The following is a 20,116-nucleotide window of genomic DNA, read 5'->3' as shown; positions in this document are numbered from 1 at the left end:
TGGAGAGATGAGAAACGGTGCTTTTAATAATCATGTGACAACAGTACAAAACACGTATTGTTATAGACTTATTTTTACCATGTGTTTTTCTTGCAATACAATGAAAACAGTGACTCTGTTGCAACACTCAATAAAGAAAGATATATTGTTGTGCAATAAATGTCACTGAGGCCAGGCACCACTGGCTGAAATGACATTTTAGCATCTACCAATCAATTTGAGATTTGTTGGTATTTTGGTCCATTAATATTAGTATTTTCAAAAAAGTAAACATAAAAATGTCAGTCTTGATGGAAATGTATATTTTCTTTAGTTTATCATACTGCCATCATAAAAATGTCAGGAATTTTAACCACTTTAAAATGAACATACAGTACATCCATCATTTCAAAGCTCACTACATTGAATTGCACCTCATTTAAAAGTAAATATTATTGAGTATATGTAGTAACTTACTTTGAAGAGATGGTAATTGGGTCTAAGTAGGTGTATGGCATTTGGTAGTCTAAATTCAATGTATTTGTCTTTACTGCCATTTCCCGGAAGTAAGACCCTTCCCACACACCAACTCACTTTCCTCACCTTCAGAAGCATCTACATTCACCAAATATTGTGTGGTTATCCTTAGATATAGGGTGCGTTCGTAAATTCACACTGGAGTGCCAGAGTGCTCTCAGAGTGTGCTCTGGGCATTCGTAAATTCAGAGCGTTTCGCTCTCGGAGCGTTCAGGGTGCACACTGGATGCTTCTGGCCGAGGAGTAGGGTTGATCAGACACAATTACAGTCAAGCACTCAAGCTAGATGGCTAAAGGTCCAGTGTTGGACCCTGAACATAAATGAGAGAACATCTCACTCTATTTGTATCGCCCTAGCAGAGCTGGTTAGGCTGTTTTCATGCTGCTGGCAACAATTGAATTACGCATTTTTGCTGACGTTTACTGACACCGGCCATATTCAACGGGTGTTGAGCGTTTGTAAAATTCATCAATCATTCTGCGCGTGTTGAACGTTCGTAAAATCCATCAGTTATTCTGTGCACTGGCACATGCAGACGAGAGTGCTCTGAAATCGGCGTAAATAGCCAGAGTGAATATATGAACGCACCCATATTCTCGAGACTTGCCCAGAGGGAATTGTTGATATGTTGTCAATTATTTATTCTAGATAACGTTTTCTTCAGAAACATTTGCCAAAAATGCATTTTACATACATGTCTTTAGTATTTTACAGATAGACAAATTGTAAAATAATTTATCCACAATCAGCTCTGATTAAGTTCACTTCTGGAGTGTCATAACAAAATAGAACCAAAATATTAACGCTGACTTAATCCAGTGTCCTGAAAAATGTATTTGTTGGATATGCAAATATGTGTATATTTAATGAGGCTTGGCATATTTTAATACAATATTTCATTTTTTAATTTTTATATAAAAATAAGTATTATATTGTTATCTACATTCAACTGGTAAAAGTGTATTGTGATTTGATTAAGGGGGGGAGGGGATCCTCTATTAGAGTGTGGTACCTGGCCTTACATTTATGAACTTTAAATGCATCTAAATTGTTTTTAAATCGTTGAACTCCTTATTAAGGCATAGTCATTACATAGCAAATAAGACATGGGTTACATCCCAAATGGCCCTGGTCAAAAGTAGTGCACTTCATTGGGAGGGTGCCATTTGGGATGGAGACATGCAGTTATTTCCAAGTTAGGAATGATGTGTGCATCTAACTCAGTGCCAGTCAGTTACATTAGACTTGATCTAGATTTTATGGTGTCATCCACTCTGTTGATAATGTTGTTTTGCTGTTGTTTGTTATACATGTAAGGTTGTTATTTTTTAATGAAGGGAAATACCACTCTGGGAGTGGACAGAACCCTCCCATAGGGAAGTTAAGGGTACTATATTGAATGTTGACTCCCACTGCCAAGACACACACCCAAACTCTTAAGTATTGTACCAGTAGCCTAATGACTATTGAGCTTTGTTAATGACCCATAACATGTCTTTCAAATGGTTTTCTTTCCAACAGTATTTGAAAAGTAATCTATGAAGTTTAAGTTATAAGAACAGCACGTACATTATGCCAATTACCAGTGTATCGAGAAATAATATTGAAAAGTTCACATACACACCGTAATGGGGAGTAGTGAACTACATGTAGTTCAATTAGTAATTGAATTAGCTTGGTGGTAGTTGAACTAAATTCAAATCTTGGTAGTGTTTTCACTAGTTAATTCCTTTTTGCCATGTAACTAGTGGAACTACACGCTACTATTTTTTGCAAAAATAGTTGAAAAAATATGGGTAGGCAAGATTTCCTCAGACCTGCCTAATTTTCACAATTTTTGTGTTTAATCGGCTAAATTACGCATTATGTAAACATCTGACTCCAGAGTGACGTGTTCTTGCAATTTGTAGTCTATGACATTTCACATTTGATCATTTTTCATGAAGTAGTTTGGATGAAGTGAACTACTTTTTCAAAGTAACTTTAGTTCAGTCAACTATATGTTTCTTAAGGGTAGCTTTAGTTCAGTCAACTATATATTTCTAAAGGGTAGCTTTAGTTCAGTCAACTATATGTTTCTAAAGGGTAGCTTTAGTGTAGATTAGAATATTCCAGTGGGAAGTAATTGGTAGCTTGGTAAACTATATCTCCAGAGTAGCTCCCCCAACACTGCATGCACACACACTAATGGAAATTGTATGCAGTGACTTTATGTTTTGTAAAGAGTGGATATTAAGAATATAGAATGAATATTCCAACAGTAACTGTTTAGTTATTACTTTTTCAGTGATGGACATATAAGAGACTGGCTGTTCTACTATTCATATATGCCTATTTCAACTAGAAGATGTAATAGAGACCATTCCTGTATTAATGCAAAAAGTCACTTCCACAACTCTGAGCATGTGCTGTAGGCTAAGTACCAAGAAGGAGAGGAGAACAGACATGGTGAATTGTGTCACTTGTTGATCCTACTTGACAAGACTCCTAACTGGGCACCGGAGTATTCCTTCTCCGAATGGCTACCGCGTCCACGTCTTTTCTTTACCCCCTCAAGCATCGAACACTTTATGAATACCATCTGCCAGGGTGATTTGGCAAACAGGAATATGTTGGGATATGTCTCAGAGGGTCCAAAATGTTCGGTGAGTGGCACATTTCCAGTCATTACTTTTCTTCAGGCTAGAGGATAAAAACTCAAGCTTGGACTTTGATTCTAGTGTAAACCGTAACGTTAAACGTATGAGCCAGTCGTGTAATGCTCTTTACTGAGCCATCTGATAAGTTATTCTGTAGCTACCGGTTGTGCTTGAATATTTGACAATTCTGATCAACAGTTCGCTCTCTTATTGTATGACTATACATAACATTCACACGCTACATAATCTAGCATAGCTCAAATTAATATACATTTATGCTCATTTATTTCTGAAGGGTAGACCTATACCGCGTCTTATGTAGGCGACCTCCTATTATTCTTCTAAGTAGCCTGATTGGATGCGGTGCTTATGAGAGGGGTATAGGATACGTTCCTCTGCTATTTGTAACCCAGCAACAGTCTCAATGAATGGCTGGCTGAACAAATCCTATTATTTTAAGAATTGACACCATTATTAGATCAGACCTATCCCGCAGAGTCGACTATTTCCAATATTGCCTGAGACAAAGTGACTGCAAGCTAACACTTTTTAATTTGGGGCACACGGAGAGGTCTAGCTTTGTAGCTGGAGTAAATCAAAGTGATTTTTGCAACTGCCACAAATAGACGCATAGTTTATGTGCCAAATGACAAATTCATAATTTGTTCTCAGAATGCCTGCTGCTTTGCGATGTTTCACTCATGTAATAATTGCATGGCTTTGGGGTTTGACAGAAAGATCCGCTCTACGTACGCGTGCCAACTAAAAACGGTTCCACCCTCTACCTGAAAGGAGCGCACCTGGATCCAACGAGACGGAAGTAGTTTGCAGAGATTGAGAAACGCTCCACAACTGTACTGACTCTATTCATTTTGGGCAACAATTTATCTGGAAATCCGCATATTTTGAAGAGGATTTTCTTTTAGTGATATGCTTGACATAAATGAATGGACTTTTTTTTCATCAAGGGTTTGGATTTCAGTTCCCATCCTTATTATGTAATGTCCAGGTAAGTCACATCATTTTCCCGAAAATAATGTTAAACTGCAGTGCTATGACAAGTACATTTTATAGTAGCCTGATCTATCCTGTCATTTAGGAGACTACTGTACAGTAAAACGTTTCTCCAGCTCTTTTAAAGGACAAAGTACTGGAGCCAAACAATCACATATCTTGTTACTTTCCTGCTTTCATGTGTGGAAGTTCATAATTCAAATAGCATGTAACAGTTCATTCTGTTCTCAGCTTTGAAGAAAACGTTTTTTTCCCCATGCATGTGAGACTGAGTTATATGATCTTGCTTATTGCCTCTGTTTATTTGGCACATTTGTCACATTTCTTTCTAACTTACTTTTTAAGGTTACCTCCTTGCAACTGACAGTGTGTTTGGTGAAGTGCAGTGTCAAGGAAATCTACCCCACCCATCTCCAGAAGAATGAGTGGTCTCCGCAGAGTTCTCAGAAGGCGATTACACCCCTTGAAACTGGTGATTGTGGCCCTTATCTTTGTCACATTTCTCTTCCTTATACAACGTGAGGTGGTAAGCCAAAGTCCCACACAAGAAGAGCCCTGGATGAAGGAGATGGCTGTCAAGCGGGATGCTGTGTTGGGCATGGTGATGGGGGCCGTCAATAACTTCAGGGACGCCATGCCAAAGATGCAGATCAAAGCCCCAGTGCGTCAGCAGGAGACTGCAGGGGACTTCTCCTGTTTGTCAGGGACCTACACGGCTGCTGAGCTGAGGCCAGTCCTAGAGCGTCCACCTCAGGACCCCAATGACCCCGGAGCCTCTGGGAAGCCCTTTCACACAGACAAACTGAGCCCTGCTGAACAGAAGGAGAAGGATCGGGGAGAGGAGAAACACTGCTTTAACCTCTACGCCAGCGACCACATCTCTCTCAGCCGTGACCTGGGCCCTGACACCAGACCACCAGAGTATGTTATTTCTCAATAATTAACTAGCCATTTTTGTGCTGTTATGGTAGCTTTCACAGTTGTTTCCATATACATGCTCTAAAATATGTTGCCACAGTGCCATATGCTTCAGTTCAAACCAACATGGCCATGTAAAAATGTCTAGTAAATCTTGGGGTCAGTGGCCCTGTTTATGATGGAAATTGTATCATTATAGGTTCTGTTGTAAAACATTCTAATATGAAGTGAACATCTCGAAGGAAGTTTCTCCTCATCACATAGCAGCTCCACCGTGTGGTGTTCAATAGAACCATTCCTCTGTAGAGGGATTCAGTTTCCATATATTTGTATGTCTTGTCTCAGTGGCTCAGTATGAAACCGAATTCACATACCTAATGACCACAGAAGGGAGGAGAAAACAACATTATATAATGTGTCTCCAACGGACATGATGGTTTTAACCCAAACATGTCTTTGATATTTTCTTTTAGTTATTGAGGAAGATTTCACTCCAGAGTTTTTCTGTCTGAAACATTGTTTCAGCATGTGTGCCCAGTTAATGTGACTGGGAGACTGTGTCTGATTTTGTTGGCATTTTCAAGGGAGTCCCATATCCCAATGACACAACTGAGACATACATCCCTTTAAGGGAGGACTTCAGATGTTTCAGCCATAGTCCGGCTCTGAAAGCTCTCTCAGGGACCATAAAAGACACCACCTAATTTTATTTAATTTTTTTCTTTTGCAGATGTATTGAGCAAACATTCAAGCGTTGTCCCCCCTTGCTGACCACCAGCGTGATCATTGTGTTTCACAACGAAGGCTGGAGCACTCTGCTGAGGACGGTGTACAGCGTCCTTCACACCTCCCCTGCCATCTTCCTCAAGGAGATCATCCTGGTGGACGATGCCAGTGTGGACGGTAAGGAACTAACCAGCCGGCCAGGCAGATGGTAGGACTACCGTGTTCTCACTTTAATTTTAGTCAGGCAGCCTGCTTGGCGGCCCGCTGGTGTGCCATGAAATGTGCAGGCTGGCGCCCTGACTTCTTGTGAAGGGGGTTATGGCAGGAAGCAGCACTGCTAGTGAATGCCTTCCTAAGAGGGGCTAGCTAGTCTGTGGAGAATTGAGTCAGAGTTTGCTCTTGTAAACAGGCGTCAGGCTGATGGAAACAAGGCCGAGGGAAAATAGGATGGTCATTCCACCTCCAAAAAGCATAAGAAAGATGATTTTGACACCACCATCTTAGATTGTTCTGAAATCGTTTCTGTAATTAGAAACCGATAGGATTAGCATTTATGCAACATTATTTTGTTGAAATATAATTTGATCTCTGAGAAATTAAGCTAATTGATGACACCCAAATTTGCCATTTTAATTTATAGGATCCATATATAGTACCTAACATCCGATTTGGACCAAACCTTTTTCTAACAATGAGTTAGAAATTAAGCGGGCCTCCCAAATGACGCAGCGTTTAAGGCACTGCATTGCAGTGCTTGAGTTGTCACTACAGCCCCGGGTTCGATCCCAGGCTGTGTCACAGCCGGCCGTGCCCGAGAGACCCATGAGGCGGCGCACAATTGACCCAGAATCGTCCGGGTTAGGGGAGGGTTTGGCTGGCCGGGATTTCCTTGTCCTATCGCACTCTAGCGACTCCTTGTGGCGGGCCGGGCGCCTGCAAGCTGACTTTGGTTGCCAGCTGGATGGTTGGCTTCTGGGTTAAGCGAGCAGTGTGTCAAGAAGCAGTGCAGCTTGGCAGGGTTGTGTTTCGGAGGACACGTGGCTCTTGACCTTCGCCTCTACCGAGTCCGTAGGGGAGTTGCAGCGATGGGACAAAACTGTAACTACGAGTTGGATACCATGAAATTGGGGAGATAAGGGGTAAAAGTATAGTTTATTAAAAATGTTATGAAGAATCTAAAGACATTTTCAAAAGCCACCCCCCCCCACTCCATGCCAATCCCACCCCAACAACAACTATATAGTATCACTTCTCTGTGTCTGACAAGTACTATGGAGCTGCAGCTCAGAGTATTGCTTTTTCATCCTATGTAATGTATTCTCAGTGAATTTGGTGACAGTTTCTTTCCCCTGTTTAGTGAAAGTAGTCATTGAAGTTGTTTGGTTTATGTCCCATCCTACATCCTGATATTGCCAGGTTCTGACCACTAGATGGTGCTGTTCCTGCTATTAGGTGATTTATTTTTAAAGAATTATAGTACCTAACATCCGATTTGGACCAAAAATGAGAAAGACATGACATGAGTATTCCAAAGAAATGGTCTATAATTATTGACCATTATGTGAATCCTGTACATTTAAAATGGCAAATTTGTGTGCAATCAATTAGCTAAATTCTCAGATATCAAATTCTAGTTTAATAAAATGATGTTTCCAAAATGCTTATCTTGTCTGTTTCTAACTACAGAAACGATTTCAGAATAATCTGAGATGGTGGGTGTCATGGCTTGCTGATATGACATGGAACGACCCAGGATGTTTTGCTAAAGGAAATAGTAAAATGTTAGTGAACTGAGAGAGATGGGTTAGTATGGGGACAACTGATGGTTGTAAATAAGATTAGAGAGTACTGTATATGTGAGTGAAGATAGCTGTGAATAGCAGTAGAAGGTGTATTGTTGGCAGTTAGGGGTGATAGGTTTGAAATAAAATCAAATAAAAATGGAGGGATTAGAAATTCTGCAAACCATTATTTTGATATAACCCCAAATCTATCTGCAATATTATACCTGTGATTCCCCGCAGGCAATGCAACCCCACTGAGTGACACTCAAAACTCTCTGTCATTTGTTGGGAATAGCCTGCTATTAGATGAAAGCCAGGCATCTCACTCACTCTTTCATTCACTCCGTTGAAGTGTAAGCTTCCACACTGGGGGGCCAAGTTGAGGTAGAGGCCTACTCCCCCGGAAACAGTCACTGCACTGAGGTAGGAATTTTAGCAGAAGATGAAATGACCTGATCATTTCATTGTATTTTGCTTATTGGTTTATTTTTACATTTTAAAGCTTTTTCCTGTAGGTTGCTCTAGTAAGTCCTCTCGTATTGAACCTGATTGGCACTGTCCATTTATAGATCGGCAGTTCCACAGCTAATGCAGTTGGCTAATTTCCTTACACAGATGCACTGAAGGAGGAGCTGGATGAGTATTTGAAGCGGCTACACATTGTGCGCGTGGTACGTCAGCGGGAGAGAAAGGGCCTGATCACTGCTCGGCTGCTGGGAGCCTCTGTGGCCACTGGAGACATCCTCACCTTCCTTGACGCTCACTGTTAGTCCACACACGCACACACCACAGCACTGACGTCAAACAGCTGAGTCATCAGACTGGAACAACCAGAACAGCTCAGCCTTTTAGACATTTGTTAATCCACCTACACACTAATATTCAGAATACTAGCAATATTCACATGCTGTTTAGGGCATGGCAGTAATGCCACAACATATTATTGTTATTGGAATGCAACAAATCTTCTATTTTTGCGGTGGCTGCTTCTAGGTGGTCTAGTAAAATATCAAATGAGTGTTCCATTTATTTGTTCAGCTCACAGGTGATTTCATTTGTGGTATTTTAGGTATATTCTCAAAGTCATTGCTTTTATACCACAGGCTTCCATGTTCTTTGTCGATAAAGTGTTTCACATTTAAAAAGCAATGCTTTATAGTGGTTGTATTGTTCGGCTGATGGTGAATGCCTATCCAACAGGTGAATGCTTCAATGGCTGGCTGGAGCCTCTTCTGGCCAGGATAGCAGAGAATTACACTGCGGTAGTGAGTCCTGACATCACAACCATTGACCTCAACACCTTTGAGTTTATGAAGCCCTCGCCATACGGACAGAACCACAACCGTGGTAACTTTGATTGGGGCCTGTCCTTTGGCTGGGAGAGTCTACCGGACCACGAAAAACAACGGAGAAAGGATGAGACATATCCTATCAAGTGAGAAGAACTATGTGAATGACTACTTTCAGGCATGTCAAACACCTCTGTCTATGTGTATTCCTTGATAGGTAGTTGTGAATTGTCTATTCCTCAGCTGAGTGTAAAAAAATGATCTGGACCCTCTATTCAGTGGATAACTTTTACTTCACAGGACACCGACTTTTGCTGGGGGACTCTTCTCTATCTCCAAGGACTACTTCTATCTTATCGGAAGCTATGATGAACAAATGGAAATCTGGGGAGGGGAGAATATCGAAATGTCTTTCAGAGTAAGAGAGGGATCATTTGCCTTTCTACATAGATAGATAGACAACAGCGTGTATTAGGGTGTCATCAGTGCTATTGTAAGTGATTCATCCTGTCTTTATATTATGCAACAGTACCGGTTTCAGTATAGTCATCATGCCAAGTATTTCTAACAGTGTGTTACCTCTGTCTGTCTGTCTGCTTGCCTGCCTGTCTGTAGGTGTGGCAGTGTGGGGGTCAGCTAGAAATAATCCCTTGCTCCATCGTGGGTCATGTGTTCCGCACCAAGAGTCCGCACACCTTCCCCAAGGGCACCCAGGTGATCGCACGCAACCAGGTGCGGCTGGCCGAGGTCTGGATGGACGACTACAAGGAAATCTTCTACCGACGCAACCAACAAGCTGCACAGCTGGCCAAAGACGTATGTGGTATTTCTGAGTGACATTGTTATATTTTTGTACATTTAAACCCAGATAGGCAGGCTGATAACCCCAGAAATAGGACAGGCGTTATAAAACCGTTAATCCATCCCCTACAGCAGGGATGGGTAGCTTGCGTCCGGTCCCCCTTTTGAAGGCGCTTGGGTGTGTGTGTGTGTGTGTATATATATATATATATATATATATATATATATATATATATATATATATATAATGGATTTTTTAATATTTTTTATTTACAGTACACCAAACATTAAGAATGAATATTGAGTTGCACCACCTCTGCTGTAGGGGTTGAGGTCAGGGCTCTGTGCAGGCCAGTCAACTTCTTCCACACTGATCTCGACAAACCATTTCTGTATGGACCTCGCTTGGTGCACAGGGGCATTGTCATGCTGAAACAGGAAAGGGCCTTCCCCAAACTGTTGCCACAAAGTTGGAAGCACAGAATTGTCTAGAATGGCATTGTAGGCTGTACTGTTAAGGGGCCTAGCCTGAACCATGGAAAACAGCCACAGACTTATTATTCCTCCTCCACCAAACTTTACAGTTGGCACTAAGCATTCGGGCAGGTAACTTTCTCCTGGCATCCGCCAAACCCAGATTAGTCCGTCTGACTGCCAGATGGTGAAGCGTGATTCATCACTCCAGAGAGCAAGAGCTTTACACCACTCAAGCCAACGTTTGACATTGCGCATGGTGATCTTAGGCTGCGGCTGCTCAGCCATGGAAACCCATTTCATGAAGCTCCCGATGAACAGTTGCTGATGTTGCTTCCAGAGGCAGTTTGGAAGTCGGTAGTGAGTGTTGCAACTGAGGACAAAATATTTATATGCACTTCGGCACTTGGCGGTCCCATTCTGTGAACTTGTGTGGCCTACCACTTTGCCGCTGAGCCGTTGTTGCTCCTAGACGTTTCCACTTCACAATAACAGCACTTACAGTTGAACGGGGCAAATCTAGGAGGGCAGAATTTGACAAACTGATATTTTGGAAAGGTGGCATCCTATGATTGTAAGACCATTCTACTGCCAGGGTTTGTCTATGGAGATTGCATGGTTTTGTGCTTGATTTTATACACCTGTCAGCAACGGGTGTGGCTGAAATAGTCAAATCCACTCATTTGAAGAGGTGTCCACATACTTTTGTACATATAGTGTGTGATATATGTATGTGTGTGTGTGTGTGTATATATATAAATGACTGAACAACTTACTGTTACAATTTTCGAAATTTGGTTGTGCATCAGCAATTTGTTTGTTGTTATATCAGTCTCTGATAGTCTGTCAATTAGTCCATGTCAGCAAACATTTTGTAGATTGGAAGGTCAGTTTAGTGGACAGCTATCTAAACTTGTTTACATGGTCGAATTACGGCCAGATGGCCCCCATTGATTTTGTTAGTCAGTCTCACTCAGATATCATATTAAACACTGCTAACATTTCTCTCCCCCCTATGGGAAAATGTATAGAATTGCAGCAAACTTGCTTTAAAACTGCAACATTTTCTCTACACTCCATGGCAAAGAATTGCACGAAATCATTTACATTTTTATCTCAGTTTAGATTTTTGTTGTGGGCCCCACCCACACAAAGTTGCCCACCCCTGCCCAACAGTAATGTTTTAACAGTAGCAGTTTGCTTTAGACATACTAATGTTCTCATTCTGACTGCAGATTAGTTATTATCCCATTTGTAAGGGAACATTATTATAAGCCTTCCTCCCCTCGGCAGCCTCCTGTGCCACACTCTGGGCCTAGGCCGTCTGTTGGTTATGTATAGTCTGGACAAAGTCACATATGCAAACACATTCTCCAGAGGGGAACATACATTTTGATGTCCATGGTACAGTATGTACAATACTAAAATGAGCACAGTATGAGATGTGAAATAAGAAGAATTGACTAGTATCCTTTGTGACTGAGAGAAATCCATTTGAGGAAAATCTTCTGTGCTCAAGGCTATTAGTAGTTTATAGTTGTTAATAGGCAGGATGTCTCTAATAGCTTCATGGAGCACAGCTACAGCAGTTTTCAGCACACACAATGCTCTCATTACTGTCTGGAGAAGCTTTCCCAGTTCCTTGAAATACTCTGCGTTTGTACTGTGGGTGAATCAATAACCGAGTAATGTCTGCTCTGCGCTCTTTTCAAACGTAGAACTCTGGGTTGATTCCATGAATGAATTTAAATGAAGCAAAGAGAGGGGAAAAAAGCTGACATTTCTGGACTAGAGGGTTCATAATTTGCAATGGTATTTCAGCTAAGTTGTCTTATGTACAGATGTAGGATCTTAATTTGAGCCAGTTTTCTACAGCAGGAAAATAATTCTACAGCAACAGGAAATGTGATTGATGTGGATTATAATTCATAGACATTTTTGAAGGGGTTGATACATTTTTCGTGAGGGAAAATCAAGTCTGAAATTTCAAAGTGGAAATTACGAAGTTCAGAAGCCTTTTTAATATTCAAATACACTATAAGCATTGCAGGAAAGGTCTCCTGCAAAGGGAGGATCAAATTAAGATTCTACATCTGTATGTGTACAAAATATTTTTGGTGCGTGCCAATTACTTGAAACGGGATTGGGTAGACTGAAACTCTGCCATACATGGTGCTGTCTTTCGAGCCGTCACCCATCAAATCAATCAATCAAACTTTATTTTTCACATATTTTTCACAAGAAATAACTACTTCCTGAATGGATTATCTCAGGTTTTTGCCCGCCAAATCAGTTCTGTTATACTCACAGACACTATTTTAACAGTTTTGGAAAGTTTAGAGTGTTTTCTATCCACATCTACCAGTTATATGCATATCATATCTTCTGGGCCTGAGAAGCAGGCAGTTTAATTTGGGCATGCATTTCATCCAAAATTCCAAATGCTGCCCCCTACCCTAGAGAAGTTAACAAACTATAGTTTTGGCAAGTCAGTTAGGACATCTACTGTGTGCATGACACAAGTAATTTTTCCAGCAATTGTTTACAGACATATTATTTCACTTATAATTCACTGTATCACAATTCCAGTGGGTCAGAAGTTTATATACACTAAGTTGACTGTGCCTTTAAACAGCTTTGAAAATTCCAGAAAATGATGTCATGGCTTTAGAAGCTTCTGATAGGCTAATTGACATCATTTGAGTCAATTGGAGGTGTACCTGTGGATGTATTTCAAGGCCTACCTTCAAACTCAGTGCCTCTTTGCTTGACATCATGGGAAAATCAAAAGAAATCAGCCAAGACCTCAGAAAAAAATTGTAGACCACAAGTCTGGTTCATCCTTGGAAGCAATTTTCAAACGCCTGAAGGTATCACGTTCATCTGTATAAGCAATAGCACGCAAGTATAAACGCCATGGGACCACGCAGCCGTCATACCACTCAGGAAGGAGACGCGTTCTGTCTCCTAGAGATTTGGTGCGAAAAGTGCAAATCAATCCCAGAACAACAGCAAAGAACCTTGTGAAGATGCTGGAGGAAACAGGTACAAAAGTATCTATATCCACAGTAAAACAAGTCCTATATCGACATAACCTGAAAAGGCCGCTCAGCGAGGAAGAAGCCACTGCTCAAAAACCGCCATAAAAACGCCAGACAACGGTTTGCAACTGCACATGGGGACAAAGATCATACTTTTTGGAGAAATGTCCTCTGGTCTGATGAAACAAAAATAGAACTGTTTGGCCATAGTGACCATCGTTATGTTTGGAGGAAAAAGGGGGAGTCTTGCAAGCCGAAGAACACCATCCCAACCGTGAAGCACGGGGATGGCAGCATCATGTTGTGGGGGTGCTTTGCTGCATGAGGGACTGGTGCACTTTACAAAATAGATGGCATCATGAGGAGAGGAAAATGATGTTGATATATTGAAGCAACATCTCAAGACATCAGTCAGGAAGTTGAAGCTTGGTCGCAAATGGGTCTTCCAAATGGACAATGACCTCAAGCATATGTAACAGTTTAACTTTAGTCCGTCCCCTCGCCGGGCGCGAACCAGGGACCCTCTGCACACATCAACAACAGTCACCCACGAAGCATCGTTACCCATCGCTCCACAAAAGCCGCGGCCCTTGCAGAGCAAGGGGAACCACTACTTCAAGGTCTCAGAGCAAGTGACGTCACCGATTGAAAGGCTATTAGCGGGCACCACCGCTAACTAGCTAGCCATTTCACATCCGTTACACATACTTCCAAAGTTGTGGCAAAATGGCTTAAGGACAACAAAGTCAAGGTATTGGAGTGGCCATCACAAAGCCCTGACCTCAATCCTATTGAAAATCTGTTGGCAGAACTGAAAAAGCATGTGCGAGCAAGGAGGCCTACAAACCTGACTCAGTTACACCAGCTCTGTCAGGAGGAATAGGCCAAAATTCACCCAACTTATTGTGGGAAGCTTGTGGAAAGCTACCCTAAACGTTTGACCCAAAGTAAACAATTTAAAAAGTCAATGCTATCAAATACTAATTGAGTGTATGTAAACTTCTGACCCACTGGGAATGTGATGAAAGAAATAAAAGCTTAAATAAATAATTCTCTCTACTATTATTCTGACATTTCTCATTCTTAAAATAAAGTGGTGATCCTAACTGACCTAAGACAGGGAATTTTTTACTAGGTTTAAATGTCAGGAATTGTGGAAAAACTGAGTTTAAATGTATTTGGCTAAGGTGTATGTAAACCTCTGACTTCAACTGTAGGTAGGGGTGAAGTGACTATGCATAGATAATAAAAAGCGAGCAGCAGTGTACAAACAAATGGATGGTGGGGGGGTAAAAATAATAGTCAGGGTGGCCATTTGATTAATTTTTCAGCAGTCTTATGGCTTGGGGGTAGAAGCTGTTAAGGAGCCTTTTGGTCCTAGACTTATCTCTCCGGTACCGCTTGCCGTGCGGTAGCAGAAAGAACAGTCTATGACGTGGGTGACTGGAGTCTATGACAATTTTATGGCTTTCCTCTGACACCGCCTATTATATAGGTCCTGGATGGCAGGAAGGTTGGCCCAGTGATGTACTGGGCCGTACGCACTACCCTCTAGTGCCTTGCGGTCTGATGCCGAGCAGTTGCCAAACCAGTTGGTGATGCAACCGGTCAGGATGCTCTTGATGGTGCAGCTGTAGAACTTTTTGAGGATCTGGGGACCCATGCCAAATATTTTCAGTCTCCTGAGGTGGAAAGGTTTTGTCGTGCCTTCTTCACAACTGTTTTGGTGTGTTTGGACCATGATAGTTCTTTGGTGATGTGAACACTAAGGAACTAGAAACTCTTGACCCGCTCCCCTACAGCCCCGTTGATGTTAATGGGGGCCTGTTTGGCCTGCCTTTTCCTGTAGTCCACGATCAGCTCCTTTGTCTTGCTCACATTGAGGGAGAGGTTGTTGTCCTGGCACCAATCTGCCAGGTCTCTGACCTCCTCCCTGTAGGCTGTCTCATCGTTGTCGGTGATCAAGCCTACCACTGTTGTGTCGTCAGCAAACTTGATGGTGTTGGAGTCATGTTTGGCCACGCAGTTGTAGTTGAACAGGGAGTACAGGGGCCCCAGTGTTGAGGATCAGTGTGGCAGACATGTTATCTACCCTTACCACCTGGGGGTCGCCCGTCAGGATGTCCAGGATCCAGTTGCAGAGGGAGGTGTTTATTCCCAGAGTCCTTAGCTTAGTGAAGAACTTCGTGTGCACTATGGTGTTGAAAGCTGAGTTGTAGTCAATGAACAGCATTCTCACATGGGTGTTCCTTTTGTCTAGGTGGGAAAGGGCAGTGTGGAGTGCGATTTGAGATTGCGTCATCTGTGGATCTGTTGGGGTGGTATGCGAATTGGAGTGAGTCTAGGGTGTCCGGGAGGATGCTGTTATGAGCCATGACCAGCCTTTCAAAGCACTTCATGGTTACCGACGTGAGTGCTACGGGGAGGTAATCATTTAGGCAGGTTACCTTCCCTACCTTGGGCACAGGGACTATGGTGGTCTGCTTGAAACATGTTGCTATTACAGACTCAGTCAGGAAGAGGTTGAAAATGTCAGTGAAGACACTTGCCAGTTGGTCCACGCATGCTTTGAGTACACGTCCTGGTAACCCATCTGGCCCTGCAGCTTTGTGAATGTTCGCCTGTTTAAAGGTCTTGCTCACATTGACTACCGAGAGCGTTATCACACAGTCATCCAGAACAGCTGGCGCTTTCGTACATGCTTAACGTTGCTTGCCTCGAAGCGAGCATAAAAGGCATTTAGCTCGTCTGGTAGGCTTCGGGGGAGCTCGTGGCTGGTTTTCCCTTTGTAGTCCGTAATAGTTTTCAAGCCCTGCCACACCCAATGCGCGTCAGAGCCGGTGTAGTAGGATTCAATCTTTTTTTTTTTTTTTTTTTTTTTTTTTAAATTAAATTTTATCCCCTTTTCTCCCCAATTTTCCGTGGTATCCAATCGCTAGTAATTACTATCTTGTCTCATCGCTACAACTCCCGTACGGGCTCGGGAGAGACGAAGGTCGAAAGTCATGCGTCCTCCGAAGCACAACCCAACCTAGCCGCACTGCTTCTTAACACAGCGCGCCTCCAACCCGGAAGCCAGCCGCACCAATGTGTCGGAGGAAACACCGTGCACCCGCCCCCTCGGTTAGCGCGCACTGCGCCCGGCCCGCCACAGGAGTCGCTGGAGCGCGATGAGACAAGGATATCCCTACCGGCCAAACCCTCCCTAACCCGGACGACGCTAAGCCAATTGTGCGTCGCCCCACGGACCTCCCGGTCGCGGCCGGCTGCGACAGAGCCTGGGCGCGAACCCAGACTCTGGTGGCGCAGCATAGCACTGCGATGCAGTGCTCTAGACCACTGCGCCACCCGGGAGGCCTAGTAGGATTCAATCTTAATCCTGTATTGACACTTTGCTTGTTTGATTGTTCACCTGAGGGCATAGCGGGATTTTTTATAAACTATAAGAATAGTGTCCCGCTCCTTGAAAGCGGCAGCTCTAGCCTTTAGCTTGATGCGGATGTTGCCTGTATTCCATGGCTTCTGGTTGGGATATGTATGTACGGTCACTGGGGGGACGACGTTGTCGATGCACTTATTGATGCAGCCGATGACTGAGGTGGTATACTCCTCAATACCATTGGATGAATCCCGGAACATATTCCAGTCTGTGCTAGCAAAACAGTCCTGTAGGGTAGCATCCACGTCATCTGACCACTTCCGTAATTAGCGAGTCACTGGTACTTCCTGCTTTAGTTTTAGCTTGTAAGCAGGAATCGGGAGGATAGAATTATGGTCAGGTTTTCCAAATGGAGGGCGGGGGAGAGCTTTGTATGCATCTCTTTGTGTGGAGTAAAGGTGGTATAGAGTGTTTTATTTTCCTCTGGTTGCACAAGTTTGCCTGCATTACAGTCCCCGGCCACTAGGAGCGCAGCTTCTGGGTGAGCATTTTCTTGTTTGCTTATGGCCTTACAGAGTTGGTTGAGTGCGGTCTTAGTGCCAGCATCGGTCTGTGGTGGTAAGTAGACGGCTACAAATAATATAGATGAGAACTCTCTTGGTAGATAGTGTGGTCTACAGCTTATGATAAGGTACTCTACCTCATGCGAGCAATACCTCGATACTTCTTTAATATTAGACATCGCGCACCAACTGTTATTGACAAAAAGACACACTCCCCCACCCCTCGTCTTATCAGACGTAGCTTTTCTGTTCTGCCGGTGCATTGAAAATCCTGCCAACTCTATATTATCCGTGTCGCCATTCATCCACGACTCAGTGAAACATAAGATATTACAGATCCTAATGTCCTGTTGGTAGGATAATCATAGGTCATCCATTTTATTTTCCAATGATTGTATGTAGCGAAGTAGGATGGATGGCAGTGGGAGTTTATTCTCTCGCCTACGGATTCTCAGAAGGCAGCCCGATCTGCGTCCTCTTCTCCTCCGTCTTTTCTTCACGCAAATGATGGGGATCTGGGCCTGTTCCCTGGAGAGCAGTATATCCTTCTTGTCGGACTTGTTAAAGGAAAAAGTTTCTTCCAGTTTGTGGCGAGTAGCAATTCTGATGTCCAGAAGTTATTTTCGGTCATAAGAAACGGTAGCAGCAACTTTATATACAGAATAAAACGCAACACAAACTAACAAAATAGCACAATTGGTTAGGAGCATATAAGACCTCACCCATCCTCTTCGGCGCCATCTTCAACCACGGAGCTCCAGCGCTAGACGAGCTGTGGGGAAGTGGTAATGCAGGCTTCCCTCCCAGTTCAAAGCCTGGGCAGTGTGAGTAATTAAGAAAGTTCCCCCCTCTTTAATGGCTGCTGCCTGGAATTGTTTCCACAGAGGGCCTTCGGAGACATCGCGCAGCGCGTGGACCTCCGGGAGCGGCTGCAGTGCAAGAGCTTCTCCTGGTATTTGAAGAACGTGTATCCAGAGGTCTTCATGCCCGATCTCAACCCACTCCACTTCGGCTCGGTAAGCCCCCACGTCATTATCCCCTCTCCCAGACTCTTTCCTGACCACAGAGAGCTACAGTATGTCTGGCCACAGTGGGTTTCCATTTAGCAGCTCCAGAGGGCTCAGAGGAGGGCTCCAGGCCAGGAGCAGCTTCGCACCACTTAAGGTAGACTTGGCTGGGCTTGCTTGAACAGCTTGTGTGTCTCACTGACATCCCTTTCCTTGTGCCTCCAGGTGAAGAATGTAGGTAAAGACTCGTGTCTGGATGCAGGGGAGAACAACGAAGGAGGGAAGCGACTGATCTTGTATCCATGCCACGGACTCGGAGGAAACCAGGTCAGAGGGACGGGAATAAAGTGACTGGGTTCAGTCATGAAGGAATTAAGTACTTTGTCTGTCACTTTCGAAATCAAGAGGATGACTTATCGTGCTCTTTGTGATCCCTCAGTATTTTGAGTACTCGACCCATCACGAGATCCGGCACAATATTCAGAAGGAGCTGTGTTTGCATGGGACGGAGGCAGCCGTGAAGCTGGAAGACTGCCAGTATAAAGGCCGCATCACATTTGTAGGAGCAGAACAGAAGTGGGAGTTAAGGGAGGTGAGACCAAAGACCCACATCTCTACTCTAATGGGCTCAGTCAAGATTTCTACTTGAAATCCTGGGGTTCATCCTTTTGACCGTGAAATAATATCAAATTGTTGGGGATGTTGATGCCTGCTTCTCTTTCATTATCTTCACCATAGAAGTGGATGTTACTTATTTACTACTGAGGATGTTGGTGACTAATCTGTGTCTTCTCTCTGCGTAGAACCAGTTATTCTTCATCCCAGGATGGAATCTGTGTCTGAGTGCCCGTCATGAGCACCCCTCCTTGGTTGCCTGTAACCCCTCAGACAGATACCAACTGTGGCTCTTTGTCTGAGGACATGACACACATGGACCTCGGCACTAGTGATGACGTGTGCCAGGGCATTCTAGGACCATTAGAACAAGTAGCAATTGGCGTACATTTTTAAATGTATTATCAAATTGAATGTGTATTTATTTTTATACGTAGAAGAACTGCTGCTGGAAAGTTGGGGATTTTGAGGAGAATATGCAATCTCGGGAAGGAAGCATTCAAACTGATACTGAAGACTTAAAAAGGAATACACTTTTTTTTATCATGATTCGGGTTAAGGGATTATTTTTCTTCTGCCATTCAAGCCAACCGCTGATTGTGGATTGATGGCACTACCTGGGACTGAAATTAGTGACTTTGGATGGGTACTTAATGAAGAGAGATTTCCACTATTGTCTTTTTCTCTTTTGTTTCTGTCTTACTCCAGAGGGAAATCAACGTTCCAATTTATTTTATTTTATTACAAAGGCTTGTTCTTTATTGCCTACACTGAATAATTTATTAATACAGTAGATATGTGAAAACCAACAACAAAATGGGATCTCAAACAATGCAATAGTGCACGTGCCTTTTGCATAAACAGAATAATTAAGATTGTATGCACCAAAGACTCGTCAAGGGTTACTTTTCTATTAAAATAAATGTTTGTATTATAGGTTATTCAATATCTACCACTACTGCCTCTTTTTGTTATGCAAAGTAATTATATCAGGAAGGTACTAGACATGCATTCTCCCTTACCACCGCTAGAGGGTCTGATTCCCCTCTCACCCAACTGGTTTTCCTCACAAGCCAATTGAGAACGATATCAATGCGCTGCCCATACAGTGCCTCTGGTTATCTTATGTATATACTTTGAACAGCCAATTTTTATTAAATGTAAATTCTCCAAAGTTGCATTTTAACCAAGGGCTTGAGTTGTGTGGTACTGTTATATTTGGCATCCCAAATTCCTAATAATCTGGTATTTGCAAGATAAGTCATCTTTTCTTTTGCTTTTCCGTATTGCTTTGACGGAGCGTTCAGAGGTGTTTTAATCATAAGTGTGTTTACCTTTCTGGGACAGGC

General features: G+C 43.0%; 1 protein-coding gene across 1 annotated transcript; it reads left to right on the top strand.

Moving 5' to 3' along the window:
• The first annotated feature begins 375 nt into the window (after positions 1-375).
• On the top strand, positions 376-19,953 carry LOC139546897 (polypeptide N-acetylgalactosaminyltransferase 3-like). Its single transcript, XM_071355820.1, has 12 exons — positions 376-3,162; positions 3,891-4,165; positions 4,516-5,091; positions 5,819-5,991; positions 8,214-8,363; positions 8,799-9,033; positions 9,188-9,305; positions 9,503-9,703; positions 18,030-18,161; positions 18,378-18,479; positions 18,592-18,744; positions 18,956-19,953. The coding sequence occupies exons 3-12, from the start codon at positions 4,592-4,594 to the stop codon at positions 19,067-19,069; spliced, it is 1,878 nt and encodes a 625-aa protein (XP_071211921.1). The 5' UTR covers positions 376-3,162; positions 3,891-4,165; positions 4,516-4,591; the 3' UTR covers positions 19,070-19,953.
• Positions 19,954-20,116: the final 163 nt, after the last annotated feature.

This window comes from Salvelinus alpinus, chromosome 20 (assembly GCF_045679555.1).
Source record: "Salvelinus alpinus chromosome 20, SLU_Salpinus.1, whole genome shotgun sequence".
NCBI classification, from domain to species: domain Eukaryota; kingdom Metazoa; phylum Chordata; class Actinopteri; order Salmoniformes; family Salmonidae; genus Salvelinus; species Salvelinus alpinus.
This window is presented reverse-complemented; position numbering and strand designations above follow the sequence as displayed.

What these genes read in the sequence shown, in the direction of transcription:
- LOC139546897 (XM_071355820.1), top strand. Translation starts at nt 4,592, where the DNA reads ATGAGTGGTCTCCGCAGAGTTCTCAGAAGGCGATTACACCCCTTGAAA. An exon ending in GATGAGACATATCCTATCAA is followed by an intron (nt 9,034 to 9,187) that starts GTGAGAAGAACT and finishes TTTACTTCACAG; the next exon opens with GACACCGACTTTTGCTGGGG. An exon ending in ACCCACTCCACTTCGGCTCG is followed by an intron (nt 18,162 to 18,377) that starts GTAAGCCCCCAC and finishes TTGTGCCTCCAG; the next exon opens with GTGAAGAATGTAGGTAAAGA.